General features: G+C 46.1%; 1 protein-coding gene across 3 annotated transcripts in view; it reads right to left on the bottom strand.

The window, feature by feature from the left end:
- GNAL (G protein subunit alpha L) overlaps positions 1–21,552 on the bottom strand; it is a 340,967-nt gene that overhangs the window by 101,501 nt on the left and 217,914 nt on the right. Inside the window, exon 1 of one of the 3 annotated variants that reach the window (XM_075585386.1) lies at positions 15,525–15,926. The exons of the other annotated variants lie outside the window; for them this stretch is intronic. Within the exon in view, the coding sequence (XP_075441501.1) occupies positions 15,525–15,632 (108 nt within the window). The 5' untranslated portion in view covers positions 15,633–15,926. Of the gene's footprint in view, positions 1–15,524; positions 15,927–21,552 lie in introns of those variants that run through there. 3 annotated transcript variants of the gene reach the window in all.

Raw genomic sequence — 21,552 nt, 5'->3', positions numbered from 1 at the left:
TCATGCAGGCCTTTACCCTCTAAATCTGTCCTTTCATTGCAGTCTGTCACGTTACTCCATGTCCTTGGAGGGGGTGTGTGCAAGTCCTCTTGTATGTATTACAATTAGCTCTATAGCTCATAATTGTTTGATGCTTCGTACCTGATCTACTCAAATGCAGCAGAAAAAAATAAAAAATAAAAAAAACACATTTGTCTGCAGAACACACCTTTTCCACTCAATTAAAAACAAAAAGGCTGTCAACAAGCAGTCAGGGGTACTTCAGGAGGAAAGTCTGATTGTTTCAGCAAAGTGTTAAAAAGACATGGTAAACCCCTTTACCGGTAGAGGGGCCAGCAACACATTCAGGCCCATATTTACCAAGTGCTATTCCACAAGACACCTGGCACTCGAAGATACTTGACTGGCCATTCTAGTAATACCGCTAGACCTCACCATAGCTATTTAAATTAACTTCTCACTGTGTCCTTCATGTCTCCTCCCTTCTCTTCTTGGTGTCTGACCGTTATCAGTAGAATTATAAAAATGGCTATTGCCGGTTTAAGTACAGAATTTCTGAGAAAGGGACTCTTCAGTGCTGATATCATCTTTGTGACCCACATTAAATCCATATCAATGGTTTGATTATTTTGCTTTTTTTCTTCTTTCAATTTTGATTTTATTCCTTACAAAATACAGTGGAGAGGATAGAGGGAATGTACTGAGACGCTTTGTATTACTGAATTTTTACTCCATTGCAAGAGAGGCCTGTCAACATATTTATCTAGTACATGTCACAGATCCCTATGTTAGTAAAAGGATTTCAGAAAAGCCATGCACATGAAAAGATTCCAGGCCATTTCTGCATTTGCTGTGGGTTTTAAATAATATTGGGAGAAAAGAAAAAAAACACACACAAAAAAAAAATGTATGAGACCCGAGATGGCATTAACCCGTGGCGAGACTTGCATCAAATGATTCACATCTGACATGCACATGAGAGGTGGGAGTGCTGAACAGTTGTCTGAATACATGGTGTTACTTCATTTCTGCCTCATTACAAAGCCGCACATAGACTTAAGATCCTGCAGTGCAAGTAGCAGCCTCCAAGTTGATTTAAAGCAGCAGTCTGTGCTGCTATTTTTTTTGGTTTAAAGATTTTTATTTTTGATGTGGAATTTTTGCTTTTTCAATTAAAAAATAACTGGGGGTGTCCTTTGGAAACAAATCAGCGGTCCCCCGATCTCAGGCAACATCCCCCTGGTTCCAGACATACTGTATAACAGTTTCCCCATCCGGCTGGAATACTTTCCCGCTGGGCACAATATGGCCCCTCGGATCAACATAGCATGGCGTCATTGGGAGACTTTCTATTGGTGACCTCGTGGTCATGTTGGTCTTTTCATGGCATCCCACAGCAGAACTAAAAAAAAATGATATATATTTTTTTTTGATCCAGTAACAGGCTTTTTAGGGGTTACACCAAGATAAAAAATGGCAGACAAATTTGATGTACTTTGTACTCTTTTTGCCACAAAGATTTTTTTTTTTAGTATATACCATTAGCATCTATATGCCTAACTCACTCCATTTTTGTGCAGAAAAAAACCCTCACAAATTAGTTATATTAGTTATCCATGTCCAATGTGTGTTTTTTTTTTTTTTTTTAATGTACCTGAATATCTGATTACCTTACATATTGGGACCTCCCAGTATATACACACACACACACAAATATATTTAATGCAGCACGGATGTTTCATTATATAGGTTAACTTAATTTATTATTTTCAGTGTGGGCATTACAACCAATATTACACGAATTACCTATATTTACTAAAAACAGTTAATATACAGAATATAATTTTTTTTTATTTAAATTGCACTCAAGTATTAAACATGTTAATTTAAAACCACAAATGTGTCATGTGTATGAAGTCTTCCTATACACGACGCACATTTTATGACGGACACACACACACACACACGGACACACACACACACACACACACACACACACACACACACACACACACACACACACACACACGAGGGGAGAGCGGCTGGCCCTACCGATACTGCAATTCCATGGCTTTGTTTTCTGCACAAGAATGAGCGGGCCATTCAGTTTAGTAGTCCTTTTCTTCTGAAAGCGGGACACTCCTGCCTTAAGCCTTTACATAACATTGCAACAATGCTCCTGTAACATTATAATAGGACAGATGGGCAAACTAGTAAATAAGTAAACATTTCACACCAATCTACCCGAGGGCACTCTAATATGATGCAACTCTTTAGGTGAACAGCAGACTTCTCTGTAAGAATCATAACACAGTATCTTATCTCAGCTATCTGATTAGTACTCTAAGGCCCAGGACATAGTGCACTCAGCGTCGCTGAGGCGGGCTGAGCCGCGCTGAACAGATGCAAAAAGCCCCTGCATCTGTTATCAGCGCGGCTATAGTTTCTCCCTCCGCATGCGTGCTGATGCGTGCGGAGGCTGAGAAACTTCCCCAAGACAGGCAAGTTTGAAATTTGTCGCTCGGGGAAGCGGTCACGTGACCGCTCCCATCCAATGGGTCTGCAGCCGGTCCGGCACTACCAGACAAGACAGAGGCGTGTGTGTGTGTGCGCGCGTGTGTGTGTGTGCGCATAAATATATTTATCAAAGTTGCACAAAGTTAATAAATAATTTATGCTCACAACGTCTTTTTTTTAAAAATTTAAAATATTATAGAATATACACACACACACAGGTTCCCCAGTGACACACAAACACACAAACACACAGACCACTTCAAAGTGACACACACACACACACACACACACACACACACACACACACACACACACACACACACTGACAGCTACCAAGTGACACACACGCAGTGATACCCGCCTCCCAAGCGTGCTTGCTGTCTCCTCTGCCAGGACAGTACAAAGCTCCTGGTAGAGCGAGTGGCAGCAAGCAAGAGCGAGCAGCAGCACCTAAGGCTAAGGCCCCGCTCCCAGAGTCAGCGCACCCGCACTGCAGACAGGCGGTGCGCTGACATACACAGACTGCGTGCGATATGCGGTCTGTAGGGAGCGGGAGGTGGGCGGGAGTGGAAGGCTTGACAGGGAGGGGGGGGGCGTGGCTTGAGCGGAGGGACCCGCTACTCTCCCCCCCCTCCCTCCACGGACTCGGGCTGGAGCTGGAGCTGCTGAGGGTAAGTTTAAACACACACACACGCGCTCATACACACACACACACACAGGCAGGCACTCATGCACTCAGGCACACACATACACACACAGACAGGCACTCACGCACACACATACACACAGACAGGCACTCACCTGCTTTCACTCCACACTCCTCCCCGCTCCCCGAAGCCTCTCCTCCTCCCGCAGCCTCCCCTCCCCATTGGCTCACAGCCACACCACGTGACGCGTCAACGCTAGGAAACACCATTCTCTTGTGTCTCCTAGCGGCTGACGCGCCACAGCGTGTAGTTAGCTGTGCCGCCAGGGGGGACCGGCTCGCGAGGATTCCCCTGCTGGTGGGGAACTCGCGACATGGCCGCCCGCGCCAACGAGCGCAGCGGGACCGAGGCCTAAGTGCTTACTATGTCCCAGGCCTAAGGCTACGCTTATAGTGCCGGCGACGCGACAACAGGCTACAGTCACTGGAAAAATCAAATTGAGGTGACTTCCAGCGATCGCGACCAAGACGTTGCGCCTACTATAAGCGCACACGACGGCGTCAATGCATTTGTTTTGATGCAATGTCACGTCGCTGTCACTATAAGCACAACCTTAGGCAGGGGTGCTCAACTCCAGTCCTCAAGTCCTGCCAACAGGTCAGGTCTTCAGGAGATCCCTGCTTCCGCACAGTCTTTGACTGAGCCACTTGTGATGAAGCTGGGATATCCTGAAAACCAGACCTGTTGGAGAGTTGGACTGGTTTGGAGACCCCTGTTCAAAGGTAACAATACATGCAACGGGAATTCCCGTCGGTTTTACAGCCACGTTAACGTTCCTCTTAAAATAAGGCTTTCAATAAACAGATGGCAATTAGTAAGGCGTCTTTTTATTTAGTGGAATTTCTTGCATTTTTGTGTTTGCTACATGTAGAACTTAAACGCAGCACTAAGATAGCATTCTTGTCTCTAGATCTTGGTCTTTTTCAGCTGATTCAATTGCATACTGATCACCTTTGTCAGCAAAATAATCCCGTTTCACTAAATAACACGAATCAGGCAGATAAGAGTTTCAATGTGAAAATTGCAATTAAGATAAGATCACGAACATATGATAAAGAAGGTTAAAAGATTTATATGAAGTCACTTTTTTTATTTTTTTAATTGGTCATACAATGAATTTGGAAGTGGTGTTAAATTAAACCAAAATACATTAAACACACTTCAGACTCTCCAACTTATAATTTGCTTCATACTCTTGTGGCCCCACCTTAAAATTTTTTTTTTTTTTTTTATAAAGCAGGAACAGATCTTATTCCTTCAGTCCTGCGGGAAAGAATAGGTTTCACCTTTTTAGCCTCCCTATCGTTATATGGTCAGCCACCTGTCTTCCCTCCCGACATTTACAGCGGAAGGATGATGCACTAGGCAAAATTATAGGACAAGGTCAAAGTCGGAAGTTTCAAAAACAGCTTGTGTGACATTCAGGCAAGTGTGTAAGGTTGTTAAAAAGTGGACACACAATATTACTTTGTTAACTGGGATCATAATAGTTCTGATACAACTTCATTTAAATCCCTAAAAGCTGGAAATTAGCTAAATTCACTTTCAACTGGTTTACCGTGTTACATTTCCAAATATGCTACAGAACGCAGGTGATTAATTTGCACCTAGCTATGGCTATGTTTCAAGAAAAGTTCAATAAAACGGCATATGGGGATAGGAATATAAATTTATCGTGCATGAGTAACTATGTCGAAAATAAAAAACACACAGAAATAACATTTGATCTATAGCGCTGTAATATATAGAACATGTTTTCAATAGCTTGGTGAGTGATACGACTGTGGCTATTTTGTGCAATAAAGATGTATTACAAAGTATTAAAAAAAACAAAAAAAAACATAAACCCAATACATTGTGAAGCTGCATTTCCAGTTTCTGTGCAGGGCTGCAGAGAACGCATTTTCACCACTGAAAGTCAACAGAATTGTTTAATGAGGCCTGGCAACCATGCACACATTAATCAGCCTCATATTCCCTTATTTGCAAAGAAGATACTGCAACATGTGAAGTCTATTTTAGATTGTAAGCCCGGTCAGGTCTTCAATACTCATTTTGGTGCCTATTCAGTCTACTTTGCAACCGCTGCCATGTGTCGGAGAAGAGTTCAGATCCATGGAAATGAATTGGATTCAAATGTTCTCAACATATTGAATAAGGGGCCTTTGTGTCTGTAAAATTCCCGTACCCTCTGTACCGCGCACTATACTGCAATTGTGATGCGCTTTGTGTCCCACTGGGAGAAAAAGCACTATATGAAAGAAAATTATTATTTGTGTTTAAAGCCAGTGCTTTGCAAACAAGGCGTCATGTCACCCAGAGGTACCTCAGAAAAAGCTTAAAAAGTGCCCCTTGTGGAAGATACTAATGTGTACGGTTTGTGTATAAACCCAAATGCTGCAATGTTTTAGGAGCTTGTTAACAAAACATTTTGCATGACATTGAAAAATTCTGTTTTTCTGTTATTTTTTTACTGTTATCATAATTGACTGTAAATGGAAGTGTAAAATGATAACTTCATTACATACTTATTTTCAGCTTTTACTGAAACTTAAAAAACAAAATGTGACAATTGATGAAATTATGGGGTACCCCAGCAATTAGATAATCTCAATAGGAATGGCCAGAAAAAAATACAAGCCGGTTAAAGGAGCAATCCAGGAAATAACCTGCACGTGTGAAAAAACAAAGAGAATCCCTGCGCTTCTCCCATTGGGCTAACAATAAATGGGGAAATATACATAGTGCAAACTAAATCTGTAAGACAAATGAGACATTTGGTTGCATCCTTTGATCAAATAATGACAAGCCTGCTAACCAACGTCAAGGTAAGTCTCAGTAGCAGGTCCCTATGCTAAATGCATACAAATGTTCTGTGAAATATACCCTGAAGGGGTTAATACACTCAGTATAAGCTTATGTAATTTAGTGCAGTTAAAAACTGGTATATATCAGTAACAATACTTACATGTATGCAAGTAAAGTGAAAAGTGAATTTACTGGGAGATTATATACCTGGAAAAGGAGGGGCTGGCCTCCCACAAGCTGCTCAATTAGCAGTTACAGGTGGATTGGCTAAATACATTAATCACACCCTAATAGTGGTGCCCACTAGAAGTGTGCTGCTAAGGATTTAATTTGGCCCTACAGAAAATGTTAAAATACACACGTGCGCACACACACACACACGCACCTTCTCCGTGTAAGGAGCATGCTGCTGGTAAAAAGAAAAATCATTAATAAAATCGTAGTATTAGATAATACTACATTTTTATACTGAGCATCCTTTGATTTCTCTAGCCGGTTTTAGCACACTTCCCCAGCAGTGCAATATCTTGGCAATACTTTCCTGTTTGAGCTGTAAATTAACCCTAACTGCTGGGAATATTGGCAACAATATTACAAAAGAATACATTGTAGCTGCTGAGTTACTGACTGAAGGATTGATCGAAACTGAAAGGCAGCCATTAAGTGAACCCAGGAAAGAAGGATCGTTGCTGATTGATCATGTTAGAACGAATCGGGCGGCAGTTTAGGTAATTCGTTTTCTATAAAAATGTAATCAAAGTTTGCATACATTAAAACAAAAAAAGTTTTTTGTTTTTGTTTTAAGTGACGCTTGGACTGCTTCTGCCCACGCTGGCACCAACAGGAAAGCCCTTCTCCACATTAGCGGCATCTCTTTTGGGCCCTTCCAGGATGTGCTGTGAAGCCACTCACCCAGTGCTGGAGAAGATTTTACTTCCCTTTATTTGAATAAATACAATTCCCTTTTCAGCACTGGGCTGCGACCACGCAAACCGAATAGAGACCTTCATGTCTGTAGTGCGTTGGGGAGGATTAGGGGAAGTATGAAGACCAGTAACTGGAAGCATTTAATACCATTGTGCATTCAGTTTTCTATCTAGAAGCTCTATATCACTGGTCCCCCAACTCTAGGGCTTTGGTCCCGCTGCGATCGGCCGCGTGCGCTTTACTCACCATCACCTTGTATCCTCCCGGGCAGGTCCCAGTCCCCTCGCTGCACGGCTCACTACACACTGTGACGCGTCAGCCGCCAGGGGATGCAAGAGAATTGAGATCCCGAGCGGCGACGCGTCACGTGGTGTGGCTGTGAGCCAATCAGCACCGGGTCTGGAGCTGTCAGAGCTTCGGGGGGGGGGGGGGGGGGGGGAAGGGGGGAGGACGGGGAAGAGTGAGTGAAATGATATAGAGATATAGATATAGATATATATATATATATAGTGTTTCTAATGCCCGCTCGGGCAGGGAAGTGGGAGCAGGATCAGTCGGTTGTTTGCCCCCCCCCCCCCCCCTCTTCCTCCAATCCTTGTGGCTGCTGCCCAGGCGGTAAGCGGGAAGGGGGGGGGGGGTGGTGGTATTTGTGGGGAGCGGGGTTGACCCCATACATGCCCGCTCTGGGCGGATTGAGCGTGCGGGGGGGAAGCTGGGGAGAGACTGGCGCACGCTGTCCCCCAGCCCCCGATCTCTCTCCCCCCCACCCCCCGGGGGAGCTGTGAAGGGGCCAGCTTGTGGGTGCGCGGGGCTCCCGCATGGCGCCGCCTCCCCCTCCTGCCCCCGGATCCTCGTTGGTTGAAGGAGACGGGTGGGAGGGTTTGCGAACACGCGTTTCCTCCCCCAACCCCACGTCATGGCCGCGCCCCCCCCCCCCACGCCAGAAAAAGTCAGCTGCAGACCGCAGACCGCAGTGCAGTGACTTTCACGCGCCGCCTGTTTGCAGTGCGGGCGCGCTGTCTGAGGCAGCGGGGCCTTAGCCTAATCCTCAGGAACCCACACCGGCCCAGGTATTAAAGATATCCCAGCTTTCGCACAGGAGGCTCAGCCATTACAACTCTGATAGAAATAATGAAGAAAAATTATAGAACAGGATTACAGGGGTCTGACCGTTAATAGGTCAGATGGCTTTTAAACCCGCCCCGCCACCCCCAACCAAAAAAAAAAAAAAAAAAGCAGTGATACTGTGCCAGATTGACACAACATGGAATTGTATAATCCTTTAGGCAAAGCTTCTAACTATGGGTAGGGTACCCCAGCATCAGCTTGTAAATGTATTGTGGTGGTGGTGCTCCCTGGGTAGGGTGCAAATATATACTAGGTAAGAAAAAGAAACCCAGTCAGGGCACTCGACCACCTTCTGGATGTTTTAATTTAAAAAATAGTTTTATTAAACAACATCCAATTAAACCATTATTTTAATTGGATATTGTTTAATAAAAAGGGTTTTAAATTACTCATAAAAAACATCCAGAAGGTGGTAGAGTGTCCTCACTGGGTTTCTTTTTCTTACCTAGTATATAAAGCTTCTAATCTAGAGAAATAGATATAATATTCAGATTAGAGACAGAAAGGAAGGTAATCTTATTTTTTTAAAGGAAAGGTAGAGCATGCATAATATTTATTTTTTTAAAGTAGTGACACTACCCTAACACTACATAATTTCCAGTACCATAACACTTCATCCTCTCAATCCAGAGGTCACGAAAGCCAAACGCAGCATTGCATGAGACATGGTGCTTGCACGGAGTGGTAACATGGCATGATATGGTTATTATCGTATCCTACTGAGAACAAGCGACTTCAGTTAAGTCAGTTTCAAAATAAACCTCATTTATCAGTCTCATAGGAGTGTAGGTGTTTCTGTTTTACAAGACATATACCCCTAAAAACCAGAGCATGTTTAGTATACGAGTCTAATCAGATCATGGATTTATTGCACCCGACATTAAAAGGATCTCGTCTTGACAAAGGACTGTGTCCCGAAACATTTGTGTATTGCTCCAATGTTGGCTCTTTTTGCTATTTTGCATGCGTGCATTATATGTATTTTCTGTGCATTATGATAGTGATTTTTGTGCCTTTTGTACAACTTTGAAATACGTCCCTTTTTTTGCATATCACATTTGAGTGCAGACTGTTTTGACCTTTTCTTTCCCTGACGTGTTTTATTGACATTAAAAGACTATTTTCTGAAATGAGACCAAAGATGTTCAAAACCAGTTTGATTTTGTAGTACTTAAAGCATAAACGTAGCAAACACCACTCGTGAATAATTTCCACTTCCAGAAGGAGAGATACCTGCCTAATACCATCACATTTAAAGCACCATACTACAATTGAATACAAAGCACTTTGATATGAAGCACTGAACTGCGAAACAGCCACGTCTGGTGACAAAGGGGTAAAAGGCGGTAAAAGGGCAGAGTAGTTGGTTGCAAACCTCTTTTCTAAACTTTACTCTTACAGCACCATCAAATTTTTATAAAAATTATCAAGTTGTATTCTTTTGGAGATTTATAGAGAAAAACTTTTTACAATGGGACCGCAAAGACAGGGAAAGAAACGGGGGGGGGGGGGGGGGGGGAGAACGGACAAACTGCTGCACACTACACAAAAATAGAATTGTGACGCCATAAATTCAAAGTCCGATGAACCAAGAAACAAAGCAAAAAAAAAAAGGCAAATCAATATTTTATCAATATAGGGTTGCATCAATGCATTATTAAAGATGGACTATGGGTGCAAAACCCTAAAAGTTGATAAGTGGGAGTTTTCCCGATTGTGCCGGATTCAAAGACACATTTGTTGTATAACAGTCCTCTGACCGTAGCTAAGCTCCTGGAGCAACCAGCCTATCTTTCTCATGTATACACATGTAGTAACCATATTGATTTTATTGGGGGTGCGGGGAGGGGGGGGGGGGGAGAATTTGTGTGTAGTGATTTGGACGAACATCAGAATTTTACATGTGGCATTGACCATGAATTACTGTAATGAGGTTTGTGTGTTTAGCACAATAGCATGTGTAATTCATTGCTCCGTGCTTAAAGTTTAGCATTTCTAACACTACTGTACAGAACGCAAACTGTAAACACTAATTTATTAAAGAACCCAACATTCCTCCACACAAAATCCCAACATTCTTCACCTAAAGAAAAACCATGTGGAACTAAAAAACAATATTGTTAAAACATTACATAGTGAATGTATGGTTTGGTTGCTACAGCAACATGCAGCAAATGCAGTCAATCTGATAAGCGCACTAGTTTTTACTGGCAATTATTCATTAATTTATTACTTGAAAAAAAATGTAGGAATCAAATGCTTGGAAGTACAATGTGCTTGCAGGAGCTTTCTTTATTTCCATCGTGACAAACCCTGAATAAGACACTCCTGGAATAGCAGCATCTGCCCTCCTGTGCACGTTCTGCTCTTTTTAGTGTTCAAAATCATGATGCTCAAAAACACCTCCAACGTTTCAACGGCACTGGGCTTTGGGGAGAGCTCCATTTTAACTTTCCGGACACTTAATATGGCAAACACAAATTGCATCCACAGAGCATCGGATTTAAAAAAAACAAAAAACAAAAAACAAAAACAAAGCAAAGCGTTGGACTGGACAAGTAAAAAAAAAATGAAATGCAAAGGAAATGTCAATTAACGCAAACTGCAGCTTTATGACATCTTGCTATTCTCTTTCATTCTGATCACGCACTACTCCAGGGCTCTTCAAGAGGCGGATTTGGTATGTGAGGGCCTTGATGAAAATAGCAGGAGTAAAGTGCAATGTCAGACTAAGGCCTCGGTCCCGCTGTGCTCGTTGGCGCGGGCGGCCACACGCCAGTTCCCCACCAGCAGGGGAATCCTGCGGAGCCGGTCCCGGTCCCCCCTGGCGGCACAGCTTACTGCACGCTGTGGCGCGTCAGCCGCTATGGGACACAAGAAAATGGTGATCCCTAGCGTTGACGCGTCACGTGGTGTGGCTGTAAGCCAATGGGGAGGGGAGAGGAGTGTGGAGTGACAGCAGCGTGAGTGCATGTCTGTGTGTGTCTGAGTGCCTGTGTGTGTGTGTGTGTGTGTATATATGAGTGCCTGCGTGTGTGTGTGTGTATGAGTGCCTGCGTGTGTGTGTGTGTGTATGAGTGCCTGCGTGTGTGTGTGTGTGCCTTTGTGTGTGTGTGTGTGTATGTGTGTGTATGTATGTGTATGTGTGCCTTCGTGTGTGTGTGTGTGTATGTGTGTGTGTTTATGAGTGCCTGTGTGTGTGTGTGTTGCTTACTTTCAATCAGCAGCTCCAGCCCGAGCCCGTGGAGGGAGGGGGGGAGGGGGGGAGGGGGGGAAGAGTAGCGGGTCCCTCCGCTCAAGCCACGCCCCCCCTCCCTGTCAATCCTCCCACTCCCGCCCACCTCCCGCTCCCTACAGACCGCATATCGCGGTCTGTGTATGTCAGCGCCCCGCCTGTCTGCAGTGCGGGCGCGCTGACTCTGGGAGCGGGGCCTTAACCTAGGGCCGAGTCCATGCTCCCTGCTTGCTCGCTGAGGCTCAGGGAAAGCGGGTGCTTTCCCTGGCCTTGCGGTTGCTTACCGCACGCGCTCTCAGCAGGCCGTCAAGGGGCAGGCGCGTCACTGGCCGGGGGCGGGCCAGTGACGTCACGGAGCTGGTTCGCCCTCATTGGGCGAACCGCTCACGTGACCGGCCTGTCTCGCCGGCAAGCAGGGGAATTTTAAATTCCCCTAAGACCTGCGGAAGTGTAGGCGAGCCCCTACTAAAGCCGCTCTAATTGCGGCTGTAGGGGCTCAGTGCTGAGCGGGAGCGCGCGTCAGCACGCTTCCGCAAGCAAGCAGCAAACATAGCCGAGGTCTAAGGCCTCATCCCCACAGCTCGCGGCTGCGTGCGCTACGACGTGCACAAGATACGGCCCTCTGTGGGGCTGGCCTCAGTCACTGTCTGCGCGCGCCTGCAGAAAGCGCGATGCGACCACCTTTGCCAAAAAACAACACATTTGTCTTTTGGCACGGCGGCGGCTCAGCTAAAATATATATCGTATGGTACAGATGTTATATATGCTAGCAAAATGTTGAAATATAAGATTTTAATTGCATCTAAAATTTCATTACAAGAAGCTTGTGGCCCTTCTACTCCAAAATATTTTCTGATTCGGAACCTTTGAAGAACGGTCTGATGAGCTCTGCACTACTCCATTGTGGGTTCCTCTATTTATTCTTTCGAACAAATAAAAATATCACTTGTGATCAGTCACATGTCTCAGACAGGTTTGCAGTCCTGCTTTTCCCCCATGATCTATTAGCATCAAGTGCTTCCACTGCAGCTAGGGATTCTGGGTAATTACATGCAAATGTGAACATGGCATCACCTTTCGCTTTAAATCCATTTTAACATGGACCCCTGAGAGTTAATGCCGGCTGCATTACACAGCTTTTCAGCACAGCTTGGGTTAAAGAAGTGCATTGCCAGTAAACCCACTCGCAGGCAGCTATTTCGACCTTTTGGGTCTCATCAATGCGAGGTTGGTTATACTGGCTTTGCAATTTGAAGCCGTGTTAGATTTCAACCGCACATTAAATAAGTTATGGTGTAGAAACATTAACCTAAAAATCGCCAACCACTTTTCATTGACAGATTTGCATTCTAATTTAGCTCTGATCCCTACAACTTTGGAATAACCACAGAAGAAGTCCCATGGCTCAGTGATGGCGTGCCGTATCAAGCATGCTGCAGGTACGTATACTAGCACACCAGCTGTACCATTCCCTCACTGCCCTCTCCTTCCTAATGGAGGCAGAGGTTTAACTGAGGAGTGAGAAGAACAGAGAACCGATAAATGAGGGGGAGGAAGAGAAGACAGTACAAAAAACACCTCAGGGAGAAAACTAGGTTCAGAATGCATTGTGCTACTGTACATACAGCTGATAACACAGAAGATTGTATTATAATGCAGAATATCACAGAATGCCCCACTATAATGCGCCAGTGAGGCAATAACCTTTGCTACATCTGTATGTACCCAGAATCAAGAACCAAATAGCACAGTAGCAAACATTTTTTGTGTTTTTTTTTTTAAAGGGAAAACACAAAAAGGTTGATGTTGAGCACACCACACATTTTTAAACAATTTATCTGAGTAATTGGCTTGTACAGAAATCTCATCACCTGTAACCCTCAGTTCCCCATGGATGTATGTGGCGTCTCCTGAGGGCTGCCATCCTAGAGGCCCTTATAATGAACACTATGTCAAGCAATCCCTCCAGCCAATTAGGCGAGTGATGCTCATGACCTGGGGGCAAGCCCCCTCCTCCAAGCCCCCCCCCCCTCACCTTGCTAGGGTCTCTGGGCCACCGTTGCGGCCTGGGGGAGGGACAGGGGGGGAGGCAGGCCAAGGGGTAACCTTAAGGGGCAGCCGGGAGCTGAATCTTTACAGCAGAAGGCCAGTAACGCCAGCGACATTAGAGGGTTTAATGCAGGCGACAGACCACGTGTGCCTATCCATGTTCGAGACGAGGCTTTTCCAGCTGACGTTTGCATTGGCCTTCGCAGCATTGCAAGCTGGGGAACTGGTGTGCGCATCGCGCAAAGGCGAGGGAGGCATGCAGTTAGAGGACGTCGTTTTAGGGGAAGGATGGGTAAAACTACACATTCAAAGGTCAAAAACAGACAAGTAGGGGAGGGGAGCGTGGATTTCTCTGCTAGGGCTACCACTTTTTGCCCAGTTACCACGCTCAGGGAATACTTGGTATATAGGCCAAGCGGGCAGGGTCCTCTGCTCCTTCACGCGGACGGGGCACCGTTATCTAGATTCCCGCACCTGCGGGTTTTCCGCATGTGCCTAAAACACCAGGGCCTAGACGAGTCACAATACGGGACGCATTCGTTCCGGATTGAGGCGGCAACAGAAGCATCACGCGCGGTCAGTAGCTGCGATCCAGAAGATAGGGCGGTGGAAGTCTAACAGATACCGGTCCTATATCACGCCCGCATTATCTGGGACTTAGTGTGCTCGGATAAACCTCCTCCTTTATGCCTTCACAGATGCCGCAGACGCATGGATAATCGGAGACTCGCTTATACACTGGGCAGAGAAGAGGGCCGTCAAACGCCGATACAGGAAAAACCTTGGGTTGCGAGCGGAGCAGGCAAAGGTGGTATGGGGGGGGGGGGGGGAGGAAGGGGGCTGCGGTGGGCTCAGTTGCTCCCACGGCTAATGGTGATGGGTAGGGATAGGAGGGCTCCACAGATCCTGCTCCTCCACGTCGGGGGCACCGACCGGGCCGCTCGACACTACTTCGAGCTGGTCAATACGATAAAGCACGACATGGCCCTCATACTCGCCCGTTGGCCTGGAGTACAGATCGTCTGGTCGGACATAGTTTGCAGGGCAGTATGGAGGGGTGCAAGGGCCCCGGGTGCCGTCGACCGAGCGCGGGTAAAATTGAACAAGATGGTGGGAAAATTTGTGATGCAGTGTGGGGGATGGCAGATCAGCCATCCCGAGTTCGACTACAAATCGACCTTTTTCGGGCTGACGGTGTACACTTATCTGAGATAGGGGCGGATTTGTTCAACAACGATTTGCAGGAAGGGCTTGAGAGGGTCCTAGCGGTTTTTGGCGGCACGGTCTAATTTAAAGGAGGTTTAAATAGAGCCGTGAGTGGCGGCAGTCGGGGGGTAGTGCTTGTCCTTGCCAGATGGGCTCGGGGCGGGCGTCGGAGCGAATGGGCGGGATCAAGCGAACGCGACTCCCGGGAACCCACTCGCGACAACGGCCAGCTCTTTGGGACTCGGCCGAGTACGGGGGCAGCAGGGCAACGCCTGGCTGACCCCCTCTGGCACGGACGAGCGCTTACTCCATTATTGTTTAATAAACAAAGCCGCTGCCTTTTATACCTCCAAACCGAGTCTGTCGTTACTGGTCTGTTATATGTGGGTACCGGTCCCAGGGGGAGGGAGGGGGGTCCATTGCAGCCTCCCTGGTCATAGCATTTTCGTTCAGTTCTAGGAGAACAGAACACAGTGACGTAGAGAGCACATGATCACTCAGGATTGTTAGAAAACTTTCCAAAGCATTGGTTTACCATGAAATTGTATGTAGCGTACTTTCCCCACCCCCTGAGACATGTGTGGCTACGGTGTGTGTATATGGTGCAATAACTGTGGTGCACAGGAGATCTGAGTCTCCGCTGCTGGGAATCCGGGGTATACCTGAGTCGATGTTCAGTCGGTAGCGCCTCCACCGGTACCGGATTCTATGATGTAGAATAACCCCGCTACAGGACCCGCATACAATAAAACACACACTTATGAAAGATAACAGTTTTACTGAACATAAATAACCTAGGATAGATATAGATTAGATACACACACACACACACACACACACACACACACACGGCCGTACCCTCCAATGCTCCGCTCCCCCACCCAAGGTGTATGTGACAGTGCTGGCCCACTATAGTGTTTGAGCTGGTTCACTGATGCGTTGCGTACCTGCCAGGTGATGCCACACCCGGGCACGCTGATGCCACGATGCTGGGATCCACGGACCCGATGCTGATACTGCGAAGCCTCCGCCTCTACATTGGGTGGGTCCCTCATGGATTGTACCACCGTAAACAATGTCTTTATTAATGTAGGGCGACCTGTGTCCTGGACCACAGGCCGCAGCCACCGTGCAGCGTCTCTGTGTCCCCAACACTAATATTGCTAAGCAGGGCAGGGTCCCTATCTGAGGGGCAAGTCCCTATCACAGGCACAAACTATGTGGGATTCAGGGCCCAGCTGGGGCATAATAGGGGGTATCTGGCCTAATGCAGATGCCACGGACATCTGCACGTAACTCACTCCTTCCTTGTCCCAGCTCCAACTGCCACTCTCCTAACTGTCAGCTCAAACTTCAAGCACACCCAACGTTCCAATCTCCCCTCAGGAGATTCTAGCAGCCCTATTGGCTGTACTGTGTCATGTGCTGTGCAGCCCCTGGGGCTGCGGCAACCTTTGCATGCGCAAACCTTTTCTGCGCATGCGAGCGCACAAACAAAATGGCGCTGCCCTTACCGGCTACCCGCCTGCAGCGGAGGTGAGGAGAGCGAAAAGGGAGGACCGGGCTACATCTAAAAAGCCAAAATATGTTTTTATATATTTGTCTGATATCTTTTTGTTCTAAAGGCGTTCATCAATTTCATTTAACCCATCAAAAACATGCCGCAGTCCTTAGCTCACTTTAACCCAAGGCAGGACTCCAGGTTGCATTGGATTGAAGCAGATCATCTCCGGAGCTGAACTGTGTTAAATTTCAGCTGCGGGGACCCCCTGCTTCCACAGATACTTTTCTCCGTATGGGGTGCAGGTAACTCAATGTTTAAATGTCCCTCGTCTTGCAGGCAAATAGGAAACCGCAAGGGATGACATTACAGCTTCCCATTTGCCTGCGGGACACTTAAAACTGCCATGGTTATCCCCAACAAGCCCCGTCAGAGCTGCTACATGAAAGATACCGGCACCCCCTACCAAGATAAGTATCTCGTGAAGCAGGAGACCCCCGAAGCTGAAATAATCGCAGTACACATCCAGAGACCCCCCGCTTCAATCCCAAAACTAAAAAACAAGACATGTAACCTGGACTGCGGCTTTAAAGCAAGCGTATTTTGTAGCGCCCGTCATTCAGAGTGCTTGCCATCATACCACCATTTAGACACGCGTCTTCAAGGAGCCGCCTGCAATGAAAACAGTCCCAATACATAGTGAAATGTAGTCAACGATGTTTGTTTCAGACCAATTCTTTAAAAAAAAAAAAAAAAGTAAATATAAATGCCATTTTTTAAAGGCTACAGGGAGGCGTCATAATTCAGTGTTTCACTTTCATGGTAAAAGCAATATAATGTTTCTAAGTGGGACTACATTTCTGCATGGTGATCATATTGCAGGAACATTAACCCTCTTATGAAAATAAACATGTGGTAGTATAAATGAACAACATGTTCCCCCGCACAGTGTTCAACATAAAAATGTATCATTCACATTACATTGGACCATCACTAATGTGGGGCAGGAATATTATTTGCACATGGACAACCTATTTATTGCATTTCTGTAGAGCCCTCGTCACAAAAGGAGTTGGATAAAGTGCAGTATAATGATTTGGTCAAGATCCCACAAAATGAATAGAAGCGGAGGTCTGCTTTGAACCTACAAGCTTGCACATTCAAGACCATCAACTCCACCTTTAGTGTCCTTGTGACGTACCAGGCATATCACAGGCAACTTGTAGAGTGATTGGCCTAACTGCTTTGACACACAAATCACATGACCCAGAAATCCACAGGGGCGGGTGACAATCAAGCACTGAAGATTGTAACGTAAAGCTAGTAAAATGGACGAGGTGAACACAACCAGCTCAGGAGCTCAAATTTATGGCTTAACAACCATGGTGGGTATGTGATGCTACTGCAACTTTGAAGACCATGGTTGGTTTTACAAAAGCAGCCCTCTTTCCCTCCGACTAAAGGCACTACCAGTGCTGTATTACCCGAGTGGCGTACAGGAGGCCTGATCCTCTGCCGCTGGGAGCCTGGGGTGATTACATTCGTGGTACACAGCGCCCCCACCCGGGAAAGATCCTAACGCAGTAGGATAGTCTTTCCCAGGAACACAATGCAGACAGTAATTACACACAACACGGTTTATAACAACAGATTTTCTGACACATAGCAAGACAACAATATATATATGTGGCCATACAATATTCTATCTCCCAAAGTAACACCTCCCTGGCAGAACCCCCCCCCCCCCAAAGTACTGGAGTGTCTGGGCACTCAACCTGTTAGTGTCCACAGACCTGTCCTTCCCCAAAGAGCATGTGTGGGATAGCTCTACCCACATTAGTTGAGCTGTTGGTACACATGAATATAATACCTTCATGGTCTCAGTCCAGACCAGGTCAACCTCTGCGTCCATTGATCCGTAACGTGGTCCCACGCCGTGCTCGGACGAATCCTCTCCCGCTTTGATCCGCAGGCGGTTGCCTCTGGAGGGGTTTCCCTTTGGAGTGTGCCCCAATAAAATAGTCTTTAATGATGTATGCCTGGATCTGGTCCCAGACCGCAGGCTATGCTTCACAACATGGTGTCTTCACTGGCACTATACACAGCTAATGGGGAAATGTCCCTAGCTAGGGGTTTCCCTGTAGCAGCCACAATCTGATTAAGTGATTGGCGACTGTATTGAACCTAAAGTGATTAATCTGACCTAGTCTGGGTGCCACTGACACTCAGACCCTACCTTCCCTTTCTCTGTCCTGGCTCCCTTCCTTACCTGTCTCCACCCATCTCCAACCCTATTGGCTGAGCAACGCTGCGTCATCCGGCCACCCCAGGGGGTCCTGGGAGTTTTAGTTCCCCTGCGGATCCCAATACAAGATGGCCACTGCACCACTGGTTCTACTGCGCATGCACGCCTATGTAATGGCCGCCGCACCTGCTCCTGCGCATCTCGCGCAGACACCAACAAAATGGCGGATCCCTGCAAAGGGAGCCGTTGGGAGCCTCAGGCGACACGGTCGCCTCTTCACATGCCGCCGCGCAACCCGCACGCCCCTCCGGAAGCACCCGCCCACTTCTCTCCCCAGCCTGTGCTGCCTATCGGAAGGTAAAGCGACAGACAGGGGACCAGGGGGGACCCACACTATAAAAATATAACTTTCTTTTCTTATACCAAAACGTGAAGTTTGGATGCAAATAGATACCCTGATCTAAAGGTACATTTGCATTCATTCGTGTTTATTTTAATGTTGACAGATCTCTATTTTAGCAATTGTTACAAGTTCAGATTCCTGGCCATTTACAGAATTTACTCCAATCAAACAACTTGGTTTCTGAATGTCCTAAAGTTTTATCCTATAATGATGTCCTGTATAATTCTCTAAGAATGTTAAACCAGTACGGCTCACAACCAATACAAATCTGTCTAAATCAGGAGAGATTGGGAGGTCTAGGACAGTTCATCACGACCATTTAACCGCTGGCCGTTACCGATGACCAGGGAGTCTGGGGGGTTCCTGGCCATTTTGGGTAATGCCAATAACTGCAACCTGTGACCTTACCCTAGAAACGTTAACCCCCAAATCATGCGGCAAAAATGGATTCATGTCCGCGGTGAGTTGTCCTGTTCCAAGGGTCTGATCGGAAACAGTATGTGTGTATTTGAACCAAGTGTAGGAAAGGCGTTAAACAGGTTTCTGGCATTTGACGCAGATCCTTCGTTAGAAGAGTGTACGCGCAAAGTCAAATTTAGCAGAGAAATAGGATGCATATAAAGGGGGGCTCGGGGTTGGGGGAGATGGCCAGTGGTGGGATTTAGCCAGTTCACACAAACCTGAAATTTCACAAGTTCGCCGAAATGGTGCTTAATTATCTCCCGGCAAAGCTTCACAATATGGCGTCAAAAGGTGCTGCGTTGCCATGCCAAGTGATGTAAACGCATCACGTGACATTGCTGTGGCAACGGGACTCTGCGTGACGAGACGTCGCGTTGTCATGGCAACGCAGCGTCATTTGACGCCGTACAGCCATATTGAAAAGATTTGCAGGGGGAACATGCAATGCCGGAGCGGAGCATGCTGGGAGACACCGCCCGCACAGGTGAGAGGGAGATACGGGGAAGATGTGAGGCAGAGATGTGGGGGAGATCTAAGGATGCTGAGGGGGATTGAGGGAAATGTGAGGATGATGGGGACTGGGGGAGATGGCGATTTTTTACTGTGAAAGGGCGGTAAGGAGAGAACCGGTTGCTAAAATTGTCTGAATCCCACCACTGAAGATGACCAACCCAGAGGATTTTTATACATCTCATGTGTGGGATTCCTTCTGTAATCACACCCTAAAAATCTCAAAATGAAGCAGGACGAAAAGTGGTGACGATTGCCAACACACACAGGTTTAAACGCATATTTGAAATGCCTCTTTAAAACGTCAATTTTACAACAAATTGTTTAATTATGCCCTTTATACATAGCCTCCTCAGTGTCATTACCTGTACCTAGATTAGTGACAATAATACAGCAACTATGTTAACACATTAAAAATGACTAATAAATGACTAATTTATGAATATATATTTTATATATATATATTTTTTAATTGCTATGGAGACAGAGGATCCTGCAAAAAGTTTGCATTGAAGGGGACAAGAAAACGTAATACACATTTTCTTTAATAAAATTATTGCAAAAACTGGAAACATTTTAGAGAAAATGTGCTTTTTACTTGTCCTGCGAGTGTTTAAACTAAAGAATCCCTGGGAATAGTTAAAGATTTTTGTTATAATGGAGTGCGTTCCCGATTACCTATGTGTACATTGCTAGAAAACCATAGTAATGCACCTATTTTTGCACACACGGATGGATGCCACAACCCACTGCGAGGACAGTGTGTTTATTATAAATGTGTTTGTCGTGCAATAAGGATAAACAATGCTCAGGCCGCCCCTGGTGAAATCGGCACAAGAAATTAATGAAACTGTTCCATCTCTGGAGATGCAAAGTTTCTCCCCAAGGACTGCACCAACATAAATATTTTGAACTATTACTGATGAAAGCTTGCATTTACAAGACTCCATTAACTCATGCAGTGCCAAGAGTGCCCACAACACATTACCACCCCCCTCCAGCAGGGTTAAAGTGGTAGGGAGAATATAACAGGCTTGCTTCAGCTCAGCTGTCCTCATTTCTCTTGTTGCTATAGAGCAGGGGTTCTCATACGTCCCCTCTGGCTACTTTTTTGGGGCAACCGAGAGCATATTTATATGTACGTTAGGTGTATTCCCCTGTGTGCAGCTGCAATGATCATTCCTAAAACCTGGTATAGCTAGTGGTCAGTGATGGGAGGCTTGAAAAACACCAGTATGGAGCATTCAACAAATTATTTGAAACAGCAACTCGCAAGATAGCAGTGATTCCCTACAGGGCATTGGCGAGGGGACAACAAGTCGTTTGCACAATGGGTGGTCCCCGACAGGATAGTGCGTTTCCAACCTGAGCCATAGTGGGGAACTGCATACAAGTAAGGCCCCAATCTGCACCTAAGCATGGGTGGCATAGCTTTCACTTACAGCACCAGCTTCCACAGTCGCTCCCCACAATTCTTTGCATCCACAGTAGCAAGGCATTGCAGGGTGCGACTGTGGAAGCTCCAGCAGTAATTGGCAGCCGAGACACCCATGATGTCAGCACCCACTGAGGGGCAGTTTGGGACACTATACTGTCTGTGATCAATCAAACTATTTTGTTAGTGATAGTCTGATAAGCAGGCAGATTAATTAGTGGTTCACGGAACAAATATTTTCTAGCAGGGGTACAGTATATATATATATATATATATATATATATATATATATATATATTTAAACCACTGCAGTATAGGACACTAGTCTTGACAGCTAACAGTGCAGTCTACAGGACTAACAAATATTATCATCAACGGTTATTCCCCCACATCAGAAGCGCTCTCTCCTACCCCACTTA

Source organism: Ascaphus truei, chromosome 2, assembly GCF_040206685.1.
Source record: "Ascaphus truei isolate aAscTru1 chromosome 2, aAscTru1.hap1, whole genome shotgun sequence".
Lineage (NCBI taxonomy): Eukaryota > Metazoa > Chordata > Amphibia > Anura > Ascaphidae > Ascaphus > Ascaphus truei.
Note: the sequence above shows the minus strand (reverse complement) of the source record. Positions and strands in the feature narration are given on the sequence as shown.